Here is a 16,365-nt window from a genome sequence, read left to right on the forward strand (position 1 = left end):
GAGGGGCGGCGCCGGCCGACCGGGACGAGGGTGGGTGGGGAGTCTTCGGACCCCAGGCCGGGGAGCTGCGGAGAGCGCCGGGCTCCCCGCGGGAGGGACGCGCCCAGCACGCGCCCGCTTCTCCCCTGCACCTCCTTGCCGGGGGGGGGCTCCCCATGCACGCCCCCATTTGACAGATGGGAAACATCGAGGCTCCGTGAGGCCAAGTGCTTCTCAAGGTCACTCGGCGAGAAGCCGCGGAGCCCGGCGGGGGGCTGCGGGCGAGGCGCTAGGGGAAAGTCCCGAGAAGTCCGCGGAGGACCCCGCCCGGTATGGCGGGCTCGCGTTGGGACAGCGCCCCGTCCTCGGGGCCAGGCTCCTCGGATGGGGGCCCTGGGGCGGGCACGAAGGGGGAGGCACGGCAGGAGGGGCGTGTCGCACCCACGGGGGTGTGTGCGTGTGTGGGAGAGTCCGTGCGTGGAGAGGCGCCGACCTGCGTGCACACGTGCGCAGATGTCAGCGCCGCTGCGCGCGGGACCGGACGCTGACCCGGCTGACCAGGGACCAGTAGGTGGGAGAGGCGCCCTGGCCCACGCCCGCGCCCCGGGTCCCCGAGCTGGGCGGGCAGTGTCCCTGAGGGTCCCTGGGTGCAGGTGTGCGCGGGGCCGGGTGCCATTGTGCGAGCGGCGGGGTCCGGGAGGTGAGGGCTTGTGACCTCGTGTGGGCTGGGGGTGGGGGCTTCCTGCACCTCCGGGGGACCCCTGCACCTCCGGGAAAGGACTCGGGTGTGGAGTAGGTGTCGGTCCCCGCATAGTCCCCGCCAAGAATCGGGGCGCTCGTGGTGTCATACCCGCAACGACCCCCCCACGGTGCCCGCGCCCCCTCCCGGGCACCCTACCCGGTGCGCTCAGGTCGCCCGAGCGAGGTGGGGGGGAAGGGGACCCGGGACCCCGGCCGAGCCGGGACCGCCCTTGGAGGGGGCCTGGGAGCACGCGCGTTCCCAGGCTCGGCTTCCCGCGGACGCCTCCCCCCAACCCGGGCTCCCCCGCCCCAGGAATGCGCTTCTCCCCTCCCGCGCCTCCCCGGGGGCGGGCCTCCCCCACGCGGGGCGCCCGGGCGGGGGCACGTGGGCCTGGGTTCCCCCCCCCAGCCCATCCCGGGGAGAAGAAATTCCTCCGAGGTCCCCTCAGGCTCCGGGTTCCCAAAATAACCCTGCGGGGGAGGGGAGGCTGGGAGGGAGGGAGGGGAGCAGGAGGGGCGCCGCGCCGGGCTGCGGGGCGCTGCAGGTGCCTGGGGAGCAGCGGCGAGGAGGGGCAGGGTCTGGGGACACGGGGGCATCTCCGACCCCTGGAGTCCCGGGGAGCCCCCATCTCCCCCCCCCCGGGGAGCCCCGCGGCCCTCCCGCCCGCGACTCGGAGGATGGGCCGGAAGCGTCTAGTGGGCCCATTTCCCAACCAGCGGGTTGCACCATCCCCGGTGGGGCCGTTTAACCCCGGGAGTGACCGCGGCGTCAACTCCGGCCCTGCCCGGCAGGGGGCGTGCCCGCCCCGCCCCGCCGCTGCCCGCGTCGCCTGCCGACTCCAGCTCTGCTTTCCTCAGGACCTGGCCGGGTCCCAGCCGGAGAGGAGCCTTCCTAAGCCGGGCCTGGCCAGGCCTACGGGGCGTTGGTGGCCATGGCGAGCACCCTGGACCTGGACAAGGGCTGCACGGTGGAGGAGCTGCTCCGGGGTTGCATCGAAGCCTTTGGTGAGTGGCACGGGTGGGGACACCAAGCCAGAATCTGGGCCGCTTCTTCTGGGGACAGACCTCCCCCACCTTAGCCAGGACCCGGCACCCCCAGGATCTGGGCCAGGACCTCCACCTCAAGGAAAGCCCCTCCTCATGGCAGAGTAGAGAGATGTTCATGCTACCGATGGCCTGTCCCCTTCCCCTGGTCTTAGGTGATAGCTGGTGGGGAGGGAAAGGACCTCCGTCCCTGCTCTGACACAGGAGGGACCTTATCTGTCTCCCATGGGGATCCAGAGGAACTCACTATCTCTCAGGCCTGGGAGCTGTTTCCGGCAGATGTGGGGGATGGACTTATCTGGCAAACGGGTTGCCCCTTCCCCCAACATTCAGGAAATGACCTCTAGATTCTTGACTTTTGGGGGCCCCCCGGGCTCCTTGGGCCCAGCTGGTTTCCCTCTGGAAGATGGGGCCTCCACAGAGCTCCGCTCCCTCCTGAGTCTCTGGTGCAGCCCTACTCCTTCTCTCACCCTGCCTTTCCTTTCCCATTGGCCTGCTGCTTGTGAGAAGACCTGGGAAGGCAGGAGGTAGGCAGGGTCAGTGGTGCAGCTGCGGCCCCGCCGTTCTGGAGGTTGCAGGCTAGGGTTTAAGGATCTGAGCTTTGGCACCAAGGTCTCTTCTCTTCAGCCTGCTTCTCTTTGACCCTTCTGAGTTAGATGATTCCGGGAAGGTGCGGGATCCGCAGTTGGTGCGCATGTTCCTCATGATGCACCCCTGGTACATCCCATCATCCCAGCTGGCGGCCAAACTGCTCCACATATATCCTTCCCGGCCTCCCAGGTCTTGCTGTCTGTGAGCTGGTCCTGGTGCCCCTCGGGTATCCCACAATTCCTTGCCTGGGCGCTCTCTCCCTTTCTCTCTCTTTTTCTCTTTCTCTCTCCCCTCCTCTCTCCTGTCCTGGCCACAAAGGCTCTCCTAAGCCTAGGCATTGCCCTTCACCTTCCCTAGGGTCTATGATCTGCCCCAGCTCTGGCCTGGCAGCCTCTTTACCTCTCTCAGAGCCTACTCTCAGCCTCCCATAGAATCCAGCAGTTCCCTCCCTCCCACAGCCCCTCCCACGCTGATGCCTCACCCAGCATCCTCCCAGAACCCAGGCCTTCATCCTCCGCACCTTTTGCAGAGTTTCTACCTGCCCAGGCCCCACCCCGCACCCCTGTCAGGGATCAGGCTCCGCCCCCTTCTGAGTGTTAGCCTCCATCCTTGTTTCCCTTAACTGCCCTTCACCTACCAACAATCACGGAAGGACAACTCCAATTCCCTACAGGTGAAGACGTGCCACCTAGTCAGGTGAGTGTCCCTCTGGGGCCCTAGCCCCTCCTCTTGTCCCTTCTCTCAGACTTCAGATAGGCTGGAAGAGTGGACAGCACCCTTGGGTCCTATGGGTTTCCTCCTGGCACTGTTCAGGTGGGCTGTGCAGGTGTGGTCCAGCCATCTACCCAGTCCTCCTGTTCCTAGCTGACCAGTGGGAAGGTGGATGGAACACCTTGGGTGCCCTCCCCCCCCCTTTTGGGGATGGTGGGGAAGGGCTGCTGTGGGTGACTCCACTCCTTTGCCAGATACTGGATTTCAGCATTCCCAGCGGAGTTTGACCTGAACCCTGAGCTGGCTGAGCAGATCAAGGAGCTGAAGGCTCTCCTGGACCAAGAAGGGAACCGCCGGCACAGCAGCCTCATCGACATCGAGAGCGTGTGCGTGGGGGGGGCCCTCAGGGGTGTGGGGGGATCAGCACCCCACACCACCTGCGCTTAATAAATGTCTGTTGAATCGAATGAATGGGGGTCATGTCACTCTCTTGCTTTTAGACTGCCATGGCGCTCTCTACCTTCCGGTAGGCTGTGAAAGTTTTTTCATGGTTTCCAGCCAGCCTCATTTCCCATGGGCCACTGCGCATCCCACAGTCCTCCTGCTGTGGCCTCCACCGGGGGCCATGCACCATTGTCTGAGCCCTGCATCCTCACCCTTGTCGCTGTCCTTGTCCAAGACTCAGCTCTGGTGTGAAGGCTTCACAGGTTGAGGGCTGGGCAGAATGTATTGTTCCTTTCTGTCTTCCCATGGTCCTTTGTGCAGACTCTTGCTCCGAGGCCTGGGGCCATGTGTCCTGCTGTCTGGTGATCACGTGTCTCTGTGTCTGTCTCCCTCAGTAGACTGTGAGCTCCTCGAGGGCAGGAATTGTGTCTTGCTCATCTGTCTCCTCGCGCCTTAGCACAGTGCCTGGCACAGAGTACGTTGTCCAGAAGTGAGTGAGTGTGTGTGTGAGAGAGAGAGAGAGAGAGAAAGGGAGAGAGAGGGAGAGAGATCTGGCAAGTGGGGAGAAGCAGAGACGCTGCTGGGACTGGGGACAAATGGATGTAGAACAGTGGCTCAAAGTGTGCCCCTGTGCGGGCGGTGTGGGGCCACAGGAGACAGAGGGTACCCCAGCCCGGCCTCACCAACCCTCCTCCCCCAGCCCCACATACAAGTGGAAGCGGCAGGTGACCCAGCGGAACCCCATGGAACAGAAAAAGCGCAAGATGTCCCTGTTGTTCGACCACCTGGAACCCATGGAGCTGGCGGAGCACCTCACCTACTTGGAGTATCGCTCCTTCTCCAAGATCCTGGTGTGGCCCAAGGGCTTGTGGTGGGGATCCAGCATGGGCGGGGAAGGGGGGGGAGTTCCATGGAGAGCAGGGTCTTTGGACCAGGCTGGGTCACAGGGAGAGTTGAAGGGCTCACAAAAGGGCAGCCATGGGTGCGGAGAGGGGACCCCACCTTTGAGCCACCCCCCCTACCTGCCCTCAGTTTCAGGACTACCATAGCTTTGTGACTCACGGCTGCACAGTGGACAACCCGGTGTTGGAGCGATTCATCTCCCTGTTCAACAGCGTCTCCCAGTGGGTGCAGCTCATGATCCTCAGCAAGCCCACCGCCCCTCAGCGGGCGCTGGTCATCACGCACTTTGTGCACGTGGCAGAGGTGCCCTCCCTCCCCCGCACCCTCAGTGCATCCTCGGGCCAGGCGGGCCACGCCTTTTCCTGGCCTCCTCTCTGCTCACTGCCTTCCCTCCTCATGTGTCTCCAGAAGCTGCTGCAGCTTCAGAACTTCAACACACTGATGGCGGTGGTCGGGGGCCTGAGCCACAGCTCCATCTCCCGTCTCAAGGAGACCCACAGCCACGTCAGCCCAGAAACCATCAAGGTGCTCGGGACCTGGGAGGGGCCTGGGCTTCCCATCTGCCACCTCAGCTGCAGGGCTGGGGCTGGCCATTATTGTCCGCCTCTGCCAGCGGCGGAGGAGGAAATGGAGGCTTGAAGGGGTTAAGAGTTTTCCCGAGGTTTCGCAATGCAGGCAGGCGGAAGGGGGAGGTGCCCTGGCCTGCCTGACCCCAGAGCTGGTGCTTTTTCCTATTTTTATAAAACTATTGGAGAAAAGCCGCGCGCCCATGGCTCACGCCTGTCATCCTAGCTACTCGGGAGGCTGAGGACTGGAGTTCAAAGCCAGCCTAGGCAGAGAGGTCCCTTGGGACTCATTATCTCCAATAAACTACTCAGAAAAAGCCAGAAGTGGCACTATGGTTCAAGTGGTAACGCGCTAGACTCAAGCACAAAGGAGCTCAAGGGCAGCACCCAGGCCTGAGTTCAAGCCCCAGAACTACTGCATATGCGCACATGCACACACACACACACACACACACACACACACACACACAATTGGGCAATAGAGCTATAGAAATATATGTAAAACATTAGGACAGTTGAATGACAAATGATAAAGAAAATGCCTGTGTGTAAAGCTGGACCCGATGGGGCATGCTTGTAATCCCAGCTACTGGGGAGGCAGAGGGTGCACGATGAACTCAAGTTCAAAGCCAGCCTGGACTACATAGTGAAATGTTCTTTTTTTTTTGTCAGTCGTGGGCCTGAACTCTGGGCCTGGGTGCTGTCCTTCAGCTCTTCAGCTCAAGGCTAGCGCTCTACCACTTGAGCTACAGCGCCACTTCCGGTTTTCTGGTGGTTTATTGGAGATAGGAGTCTCATGGTCTCTTCTGCCTGGGCTGGCTTTGAACTTCGATCCTCAGATCTCAGCCTCCTGAGTAGCTAGGATTACAGGCGTGAGCCACCAGCGCCTGGCATGTGAGAATCTTATCTCAGTTAACTACCAGAAAGCTGGAATTGTTGCTATGGTTCACAGTAGTAGAGCACTAGCCTTGAGCACAAAAAGCTTAGGGACAGCACTCAGGCCCTCAGTTTCTTCTTCTTCTAAATGTCAGTGAGCCTAAGAATGTGGCTTAGTGGTAGAGTGCTTGCCTCAAATGCATGAAGTCTTGGGTTCGATTCCTCAGTACCACAAGCATAGAAAAAGCTGGAAGTGGTGCTGTGGCTCAAGTGGTAGATTGCTAGTTTTGAGTAAAAGGAGCTCAGGGACAGTGCCCAGACCCAGAGTTCAAGCCTTAGTCGATGATAACCTTTGACCAGGTCCGGTGTAGAGGTGTGGTATTTGGCAATAGATGTTATCTTGAACTCATGACCTGTGAACTCTAACCTCTAAAGGTTGAGGGGACTGGTGGTAGGGGAGAGTTGGGGAGGATTTTGCCTTTTCTTCTATCCCTGCCCTTGATCATCGTCCTTTTCTGCACCCCAGGACTCTCAGTCCTGTGGGGTACCTGTGAGTGCTGTGAGTGACCCTCTGTCCTTTGCTTCACAGCTCTGGGAAAGTCTGACAGAACTGGTGACCGCCACAGGCAACTACGGTAACTACCGACGCCGGCTGGCAGCCTGTGTGGGCTTCCGCTTTCCTATCTTGGGTGTGCATCTCAAGGATCTGGTGGCCCTGCAGCTGGCACTGCCCGACTGGCTGGACCCTGCCCGCACCCGGCTCAATGGCACCAAGATGAAACAGCTTTTCAGCATCCTGGAGCAGCTGGCCATGGTGACCAGCTTAAGGCCACCCATGCAGGCCAACCATGACCTGCTGAGCCTGCTCATGGTGAGGGGCTGACGGCTGGTCCTGCCTGTGGGGTTGGCCTGGGCGTCTGGGTTCTGGCCAAGGAACTGAGATGTGGCCTGGGCAGTAAGCCCTGAGATGGCTCCCAGGCGAGGCTGCACTGGAGCCTGGGCCTGGGCTTTGGGTTCTAGGATGAGTCCCTGTCACTGGATTGTGTTTAAGATTTGAGGCTGAAGCCGGGCGCTGGTGGCTCACGCCTGTAATCCTAGCTACTCAGCCCGGACAGGAGAGACCGTGAGACTCCTATCTCCAATAAACCACCAGAAAACCGGAAGTGGCGCTGTAGCTCAAGTGGTAGAGCACTCGCCTTGAGCTGAAGAGCTGAGGGACAGCGCCCAGGCCCAGAGTTCAAGCCCCACGACCGACAAAAAAAAAGATTTGAGGCTGAGCTCAAGCCTGTGGATTGGATTCAGTGGCAGGGTGACAGGGGGTGGATTCTAATGTGGCTGTGAGCTCTGAGCTAAGATTTGGCCTTGTATTCAAGTTTGGAGGTCTAGAGTGGGAGTTGAGGTCTATAAATTATCTATCTATCTAGTGTGTGTGTGTGTGTGTGTGTGTGTGTGTGTGTGTGTGTGTGTGTGTGAACTCAGGGCCTGGACGCTGTCCTAATGCTTTTTTGCTCAGTGTTGGTGGCTTACCACTTGAGTCACACTTCCACTTCCAGCTTCTTGCTGGTTAATTAGAGATAAGAGTCCATGAAGTTTCCTGTTTGGATTGGTGTCAAACCTCAATTCTCAGATCTCAGCCTCCTGATTAGCTAGTATTACTGGTGTGAGCCACTGCCTGGGCGCTGTCCCTCAGCTCTTCAGCTCAAGGCTAGCACTCTACCACTTGAGCTATAGCACCACTTCCGGCTTTTTCTGCCTATGCGGTGCTGAGGAATCGAACCCAGGGCAGGCCTCGTGCATGCAAGGCAAGCAATCTACCACTGAGCCACCTTCCCAGCCTGGTATAAGCTTTTTAGGTGACAGACTGGGAATGAAGTTGGAGGGTTTGGAGTGGATTCTTTCTTAGCGGCTTGTGGCTGGGGCTGGGGTTGCAATCTGAGCTGGATTCTGGATGGATTTCACAGCTCGGGGCTGAGTTCTGATTTGGCTTCCTGTCTGGGAGTTTGGCAGCGCATTGGGTTCAAAGTTGGGGGCCAAGCTGTGTGAGTGCTGGCCAGAGCAGGGGGTCGCTACCGCGTGTTCTGAGTCTACCTTTGGTTATGGTCTGGCCGAGTTGTGGCCTCTAGGTGGCCCTATAGCCCTGGGCTGGGGGCTTGTAGAAACAGCTCTGGCCAGAGGATGAGAGCGGACTTGTGTGTCCCAGGTGTCTCTGGACCAGTATCAGACGGAGGATGAGCTGTACCAGCTGTCTCTGCAGCGAGAACCACGCTCCAAGTCCTCGGTGAGGGAGGAGCCCCAGCTCTCCACTTTGCCCTGCCCAAGAATCCATCGCAGCTGGAGGCGCTGCCGGCCTGACAGAGGGATCCTGGGGGGAACCGCTGGGCTAGGGAGGGCCGCCCCAGATCCTCTCTCTGTTTTTCTGGGCCCTGGGCTGCCACCACTTCCTAGCTCAGGCCTGACCACTCCTGCAGCCGACCAGCCCCACAAGCTGCACCCCACCTCCGCGGCCCCCCGTGCTAGAAGAGTGGACCTCAGCTGCCAAGCCCAAGCTGGACCAGGCCCTTGTGGCAGAACACATTGAGAAGATGGTGGAGGTGAGACTTCACAGAGACCAAAGTCCGCTGGTAGAAGTGGTAGTCGGTAAAGGCCAACCTTGCCAGAGTCCTGCCCTGTGACAGCACTCGTGTCACCGTGTACGGACCAAGAGGCACTGGGGCACGGGACCTGGCCGCAGGCCAACTGCTGGGTGGAAGGGCAGGTTACGGAGCCGGGGTGGTGGGGAACATCTGTGACTCTCTTTAGAGTATAGACGGGCCCGTGGGGAGGGACAGGCCCTCATGAACCTTTTATTCATCCCCTCTTCTGCCTCTGCCTGTCACTCTGTACACCCCTAGTCTGTATTCCGGAATTTTGACGTTGATGGCGATGGCCACATCTCCCAGGAGGAATTCCAGATCATTCGGGGCAACTTCCCTTATCTCAGCACCTTTGGGGACCTCGACCAGAACCAGTGAGGACCGGGCTGGGGCCTGGGGAGAGGGAAGGCGCCCTGTCTACTTCCCCTTCATGAGCCAGAAGAGGCCATTGACCCAGATGGCCTTGGCTGACTGGGAAGTAGTCAATGGTGGGGGAGGGGGTGGCTATGTTTTGGGGTGAGAAGAGGCTGCTGACTACAGAAACAGTATTAGTATTGTATTAGTTTAGGTTCCACCTGAGTCTTTCAAAGATGGTGAGCCCGGGGACCTTTGCCACATGAAGGCTGCTTTATTTATGAAGCTCACAGTGGCCAAATTATGGGCAAATAGAGCCCCGGGTTTAATGAGTAGATAAGAAAGTCCCGAGAGAGCTGGGTGTTGATGGCTCACACCTGTAATCCTAACTACACAGGAGACAGATCTGAGGATCATGGTTCAAAGCCAGCCTGAGCAGAAAAGTCCCTGAGACTTTTCTCTCCAATAAGCTACTCAGAAAAAGGCAGGAATGGCTCTGTGGCTCAAGTGGTAGAGCACTGGTCTTGAGCAAAACTTTTGCTCAGGGACAGCACCCAGGCCCTGAGTTCAAAACCCAGGACTGATACACACACACACAAATACTGGAAGTGAAAGTGTGGCTCAAGTGGTAGAGGGCCAGCCTTGAGCGAAAGAGGCCTTGAGTTCAAGCCCCAGTTGCAGCACAAAAAAAAAAGAAAGAAAGAAAGAAAGAAAAAGAAAAAAGAAAAGCCTATAATTCGCAGCACCCACTTAGCCACAATTCAGATGCTGACAATTCAGGAAAGCAGCTGGTTCTCTGAAGTAGGTTAGCCATGCCCTCTGCCACCATGTTTATGCTCCATTTTTTTGCTGAGCAGACAAAATCCCAATCAAAATTTACACTCCATGCCAGGTCGATTTATTTTTAAATGTGACCTGTATTTCAAAACTCTTGTTTTTTTTTTCTTTTTCCCTCTCCATATAACAAAACTCCACAGTAAGCTAGGTATGTCATTCTTGTCCCAGCTACTTAGGAAGATTCGATCAAGAAGTTCATAGTTTGGAAGTCAGACCAGGCAAAAGTTATCAAGACTCTGTTTTATCCAATAAGTAAGCAGGGTTGGTACACACCTGTCAGCACACCTAATCAGGAGGTAGAAATAGAAGGATTATGACCAAGCCTGAAAAAAACAACTAAAAGCTGGGCACCAGTGGCTCAGGCCTGTAATCCTAGCTACTTAGCAAGCTGAGAGCTGAGGATCGTGGTTTGAAGCCAGCCCAGTCAGGAAAGCCCATGAGACTCTTATCTCCAATAAACTACTCAGAAAAAGCTGGAAGTGGCTCTGTGGCTCAAATGGTAGAGCGCTAGCCTTGAGCAAAAGAAGCTCAGGGACAGCACCCAGGACCAGCAAAAAAGAAAAGCAACTAAAAGCAAAAGTCCTGGGGTGGGCATGGCTCAAATGATAGAGTGCAGGGGACACTGAGTTCAATCCTTAGTACTGTCCCCCCCAACCCTCCCTGGGAACCCCTCCCCGCCACAAAATCAAGAGAAAAAAACAAACCAAAAAACCATTGAAGACCAGAAACCTGCTCCCACAACCAGCCCCCAGCTCCTGGCTTTGTCCCAAAGTGCTCTCATTTCTTGGGGCTGGGAAGGTGGCTCAGTGGTAGAGCGCTTGCCTTGTATGCATGAGGCCCTGGATTTGATTCCTCAGCACCACATAAGCAAAAAGAAAAAAAGCCGGAAGTGGCACTGTGGCTCAAGTGGTAGAGCGCTAGCCTTGAGCTGAAGAGCTGAGGGACAGCGCCCAGACCCAGAGTTCAGGCCCCACGACTGGACCCAAAAAACTGGAAGTAGTGCTGTGGCTCAAGTGGTAGAGCGCTAGCCTTGACCTGAAGAGCTGAGGGACAGCGCCCAGGCCTGGAGTTCAGGCCCCAGGACCGGACCCCCCCCCCAAAAAAAAAAAGTAAATAAGACATTTCTTGAGCTTGGGGCTTCCATTTTTTGAAAAGTCATCTATGCATATAAAAGAAAAAAATGTTTTTGAACTTGGGGCTTAGGCACTTTTTCTGAGGTTGTTTTTTGTTGTTGTTGTTCAAGGCTAGGACACTACCACTTGAACCACTTGAGCCACAGCTCTACTTTGGCTTTTTAGGTAGTTAATTGGAGATAAAAATTTCATACTTTCCTGCCCAGCTGGCTTCAAACCACAGTACTCAGATCTGAGCCTCCTGAGTAACTAGTATTACAGATATGAGCCACAAGCACCCAGTTTTAAAGCGATTTTTGATATACTTTAAACTAGCAAACCAGCATGTAGTTATTTGTAGCATTGAGATTTCCTTCTTCCCCCCACCTTCATCCCCTTTCTCTTTTTCTTTCTTCTTTCTTTTACTGAGGTTTGAACTCAAGGGCCTTCTGCATGCTTGGCAAGCACGCTACCATGGAGTCATTCCTTCAATTCTTTTTGGTACTAGTTATTTTGTTTATTTTTGTGCTGGAACTAGGAGTTTTTTTTTTTTTTTTCTTTTTGGTGGTTGTGGGGCTTGAACTCTGGGTCTGGGCGCTGTCCCTCAGCTCTTCAGCTCAAGGCTAGCTCCTCTACCACTTGAGCCACAGCACCACTTCCAATTTTCTGGTGGTTAATTAGAGATGAGTCTCCTGCACTTTTCTGCCTGGGCTAACTTTGAACCGAAATCCTCAGATCTCAGCCTCCTGATTACCTAGGATTACAGGCGTGAGCCACCACGTACTAGGATTTGAACTTAGAGTTTAAAGCTGTCATTTAGCTTTTTTTTTTTTAAATCAGTTCTGGGGCTTGAACTCAGGGCCTAGGTGCTGTCCCTGAGCTTTGTCACTGAAGGCTAGAGCTCTACCTCAGCTTCACTTCCAGTTAATTGGAGACGGTGGTTAATTGGACATAAAGTCTCACAGACTTTTCTGCCCTGGGCTGGCTTTGAACCAGGATCCTCAGATCTCAGCCTCCCCTCAGCCTCCTAAGTAGCTAGGATTCAAGTATGAGCCACTGGTGCGCAGCCTACTCAGCTTTCTTGCTCACAGCTGATGCTTTACCACTTGAGCTATGCCTCCATTCTGGCATTTTGCTCATTATTTTGGAGATGGAGTCTTGTGGATGGTTCTGAACCTCAGTCCTTCAGGTCTTAGCCTCCCAAGTAGCTAGAATGATGGGCATGAGCCACCAGCACCTGTCTTGTCCTATTTATTTTCCAAATAGGGTCTTCCTTCTAGTTGGAAGGACCAGTCTAGTCTAGTCTGGACTGTGATCCTTCTTTCTTTCTTTCTTTTTTTTTTTACTTCTGACCATAGCTAGGATGACAGACATGCATGACTGTACCCAGCTTCTTCTGTTGAACAGGAAGGAGTCATGGACTTTTCTGCCTTGGCTGTCCTAGAACTGCTGTCTTCCTGATCTCAGCCTCCTGCTTGGCTAGGATGACAGGCACCAGCCACTGGGCCCAGCTATTGTTTGAGAAGGAGTTTTGTGGACCCCTCCCATACACTCAAGGCTGGCCTGGACCAGTCCTCCTGAACGCCACCTCCTGAGTAGTTTAGGAGTATAGGCTTGAGCCACCAGGGCTCATTTTCATTCTTTTCTTTTCACCTTTGTTTTTGTCACTGTCTTGACAGAACTGAACTCCTCACTTTTTTTTTTCCCTTTTGCTTTTGCTTTGCACTAAACCCCTTATCCTGGCTATCTTCCCATATGGATTTATGTAGAACGAGTTCATTCTTGGGAACAGCTGCACAGGCTGGCTGGGCATCATTTACCTAGCCATCCTTTCTGTTGAAGGACATGCGCACGGCTCCAGCGTTGTGCTATAATTATACGCCATGCTGCTGGGAACACCCGTGTACCCGTACACTCAGGCCAGTATTTCTGTAGGAGAAATTCCTAGAAGTGGGATAATTGGATCAAATGAGGTACACATTTAAAAATTAGGAGAGAAGCTGCCAAACTGACCTCAGACAAGGTTATACCAGCAACCCCCCAAGTCAGCAGCGTACAAGTGCCTGTGCGTCCCAACCTCCCTGCCAAGAACCAGGCTAAAATAAGCTTTACAATTTTGCCAGTCTTGGCAAACGGTGTCTTGGTTACATTTGCATTTCTTTAATACAAATGAGAGGGGGGCTATCTATTCAGACGTTTATGGGCCACTTCTATTTCTTCTGCTAATTGCTCCTATTCTTTGTCCATTATTCTATTGGGTTTGTTGGTCTTTTTCTTATTGATTTTTTTAAAGAATCTGTGTTAATGGATATTAACCCGTTGCTGTCAAATGTGTTCGCAAATATTTCTTCCCTGTCTGTCATTTATGTTGTCTTTTCCGTATAAAAATTTCAAAAGTTTTGTGTGTTCACTATGTCAGTCTTTTGCTTTATGACTTCTCAGGCAGATTTCTGTTATGTGTAAGAAGACACTTCTCAACCTCTCGAAATCACAAAAAGCTATCCTCCTGTCTTTCTGGATACTTTCAGGATTTTACTTGCTTTTCATCAATGTTCTTTTTTTTTTCTTTGTCCAAGACTGGGATTTGAACTCAGTACCTGATGCTTATGCTCATTGACTGACACTCTGCCAATTGGGCCTCTCACCCCTCCATCAGTGTCCATAATCAGCAAGATTGTGGTTTTCATGTATTTTTTTTTTCCAAAATGGCCAGTTGTCCTCAATTCTCCACTGACTTGGAAGAACACTGGGGATCACACTTTAGAACCCCAAATATAATAGGTGGAAGTTTCAGACAAGGCCTGCTGCCCACACTGACTCTTGTACACACATGAAAAGAATTGAAGTGTAGGGAAATACACTTGATGCCCATTCGGTAAGAAGGACACTGAGGCACTGGGTGGTCAAACAGCTTCAAGTCCTATGTGGTTAAATAGGGCTGGGGTTTGAACTGAAGTCGCTGACCAGCATTCATGCACCCTCTTCCTTTAAAAATAGATCCTTAGGTGGAAGCCCCCCCCCCCCCGCAGGAGACTGGGTTAGAGGGGTGCCCCGGGAGAGGCGGGTGGAATCCATGCAGGTGCGGCTCACTCCAAGCCCAACCCCAGAACTCATGGCGGGAGGGGTCCCTCCCAGCAGGCCTGCAGAACACACTTTGGCCTGCGTGACCCCATGGGCTGGGCAGGAATATGATCGCCCGTTGTTGTCAGGAAGGTGTCTTGGCCAAAACCTCACGACTGATTAGTGGCAGCTGGTCCTTGTGTCTGGCTTCCTTCTTCCCTGTTACCAGAAGTTCAAAGTCAGGGGGCTCCCCAGCGGGGTGTGAGGCCGGTGATGGGCAGCCCATGGGGAAGGCCAGCGCTGAGGTACCCCCCCACCCCCACACTAGGGATGGCTGCATTAGCCGGGAGGAGATGATCTCCTACTTCCTGCGCTCCAGCTCCGTGCTGGGGGGGCGAATGGGCTTCGTACACAACTTCCAGGAGAGCAACTCCTTGCGTCCGGTCGCTTGCCGCCACTGCAAAGCTTTGGTGAGCCCCAGTCACCTCTGCCGGCCTCCCTTTCCAGAGCTGGGCAGCCTTGGTCCACGCCCTGCCCTTTCCAACTGGCCCCTCCCACTTCCAACTGGCCCCTCCCCGGATGGCCACGCCCCTCCCCGGCCACGCCCTTCAGCCTAGCCCCTTTGGAGGCTCCGCCCCCTCTGTTAGCCACGCCCCCTAGGGAAGGCCTCAATCCAGGTCAACCTTCACAACCAGTAATGCCACCTGCCCCTTGCTCTCCTGCCCCAGGCCCCCCAGGCAGGCTTTTAGACCCCTGCTCTCAGTAAGGAGGAGGTGGTCATCACCTCTAAATCCCTATCCCCCCAGCGTGGCCCCCCTTCTTTTGCAGATTCTGGGCATCTACAAGCAGGGTCTTAAGTGCAGAGGTAAGATGGAATAAATTGCCGGGCTGCTGGGCTGGGGTGTTGGAGCGGCTATCTGCGTCGCGATTTTTTTTTGGAGGGGTGATTGCCACCAAGTGCAGGACCTGGGAAGCAGAGGGGCATGTGGATTGCTGGGAAGCTTTTTTGTTTTGGGGAGGTACTTTGGAGAGGGGCTAGGAACTGGTTATTAGGACAAGAACACTTTGGAAGAAGGCTCTTGTTTTGGTGGGGCAGCTGCCCCTGACTGGCCTCCCTCTCTTCCCTCCCCCAGCCTGTGGTGTGAATTGCCACAAACAGTGCAAGGACCGCCTGTCGGTGGAGTGCCGGCGCCGGGCCCAGAGTGTGAGCTTGGAGGGCTCGGTACCCTCTCCATCTCCCACGCACTCCCACCATCGGGCCTTCAGCTTCTCCCTGCCCCGCCCTGGCAGGCGTGGGTCCCGGCCCCCTGGTAAGAGGGAGCCTTGAACTCTGCTGGCAGGGGATAGGCAGGCTCTCTGGCAACCCGAGCAGAATGGTGGCCATTCTAGACTTTGTAGTTCTCCGCTTTGGCGGCTAATGGAGAGGACAATTGGACAAGTGAAGGTTGACAAAGGATTGGAGTCGTGTGAGTCCTTTGCCTGCAGTTCTCCTTTTGGCTATTCTGACAAAAGTCCTTCTGCTGTGATAACTCTGGGGTGCGCAGCTGGCTTGGGGGGGTGGGGGGCACTCTCCGGTGGTAGTTTCCCATCAGTTTGCTAAGTGACAGTTTGTTAAATGATTTTTTTTTTGAGAATGGTTTTGATAAATAACTGTGTTGACCTGAGGGTCTAAGGCATTTGGCTGCTTGGGTTGGCGTAAGTCCTTAAAAATAGAGAAGATAAAACCATTTGCATTGAACCTTGCAGAAGGGTTGGGTGAAATGTACATAGTGTTGACATTAAGCAAACTACACTGAGAGATCAGTGGCTGTGGCAGAAAGAAAACTTAGAGAAAGAACAAAAATGGGGTCGTGGGGTCATCCAGGGAATTGCTTACTGGCAGCTGAGGGTGGGGTCCTCTATGATGAGGGGGGCTGCTGGCATCATAGGGATCCAAAGGTGGGCTCTGTGACACCCCTTCCCTCCCCCCTGCTCCGTCCCCACAGAGATCCGGGAGGAGGAGGTGCAGACGGTGGAGGATGGAGTGTTTGACATCCACTTGTAAGAGATGGTGAGTGCTCCCCAGCGCTGGCAGTGCTCCCCATCAAGGGCTGGGGTGAGTCAGGGGTGGTGCTGGGAAATAGATGACTCAGGCACATCCCCCCCCCCATTAGGGGAATGTCCTCCTCATAACCTCTGTTTTGTTTATCTCTTCCCAGATGTGATTGCATCAAGGATTCATTCCTGCCTTGGGAAAAAAAAAAAGTCTTGGGACCAGAATAGGGAGCCTGGGGTTCGGGGAGGGGGGCGGGACAAGAGGAGGTAGGGCTGGGAGGTGGGGTGTAAGGGTAGCATGCATGGACAGCAAGGGCCAGGGCTGGTGTCCCTAAGGTTGTACAGACTCTTGTGAATATTTGTATTTTCCAGATGGAATAAAAAGGCCCATGTAATTAACCTGGACCATCAGAGCCTAGAATCCTGGCTGGGAAGTGTGTGTGTGTGTGTGTGTGTGTGTGTGTGTGTGTGTGTGTGTGT

General features: G+C 55.2%; 1 protein-coding gene across 6 annotated transcripts in view; it reads left to right on the plus strand.

The window, feature by feature from the left end:
* Rasgrp2 (RAS guanyl releasing protein 2 (calcium and DAG-regulated)) overlaps nt 1-16,284 on the plus strand; it is a 16,917-nt gene extending 633 nt beyond the window's left edge. The window contains exons 1-17 of one of the 6 annotated variants that reach the window (XM_013021111.1): nt 459-546; nt 1,579-1,725; nt 2,417-2,523; nt 2,989-3,051; nt 3,321-3,452; nt 4,211-4,361; nt 4,543-4,716; nt 4,822-4,938; nt 6,445-6,726; nt 8,056-8,133; nt 8,324-8,446; nt 8,747-8,862; nt 14,180-14,321; nt 14,680-14,716; nt 14,985-15,161; nt 15,837-15,901; nt 16,050-16,084. In XM_013021111.1, coding sequence (XP_012876565.1) covers nt 493-546; nt 1,579-1,725; nt 2,417-2,523; nt 2,989-3,051; nt 3,321-3,452; nt 4,211-4,361; nt 4,543-4,716; nt 4,822-4,938; nt 6,445-6,726; nt 8,056-8,133; nt 8,324-8,446; nt 8,747-8,862; nt 14,180-14,321; nt 14,680-14,716; nt 14,985-15,161; nt 15,837-15,895 — 1,959 coding nt within the window. In that variant the 5' untranslated portion in view covers nt 459-492 and the 3' untranslated portion in view covers nt 15,896-15,901; nt 16,050-16,084. Of the gene's footprint in view, nt 1-452; nt 551-1,578; nt 1,726-2,416; nt 2,524-2,988; nt 3,052-3,320; nt 3,453-4,210; nt 4,362-4,542; nt 4,717-4,821; nt 4,939-6,444; nt 6,727-8,055; nt 8,134-8,323; nt 8,447-8,746; nt 8,863-14,179; nt 14,322-14,657; nt 14,717-14,984; nt 15,162-15,836; nt 15,902-16,049 lie in introns of those variants that run through there. The other 5 variants (XM_013021112.1, XM_013021117.1, XM_013021114.1 and 2 more) reach the window with 5 other exon arrangements.
* Nucleotides 16,285-16,365: the final 81 nt, after the last annotated feature.

Source organism: Dipodomys ordii, unplaced genomic scaffold, assembly GCF_000151885.1.
Source record: "Dipodomys ordii isolate 6190 unplaced genomic scaffold, Dord_2.0 Scaffold54, whole genome shotgun sequence".
Lineage (NCBI taxonomy): Eukaryota > Metazoa > Chordata > Mammalia > Rodentia > Heteromyidae > Dipodomys > Dipodomys ordii.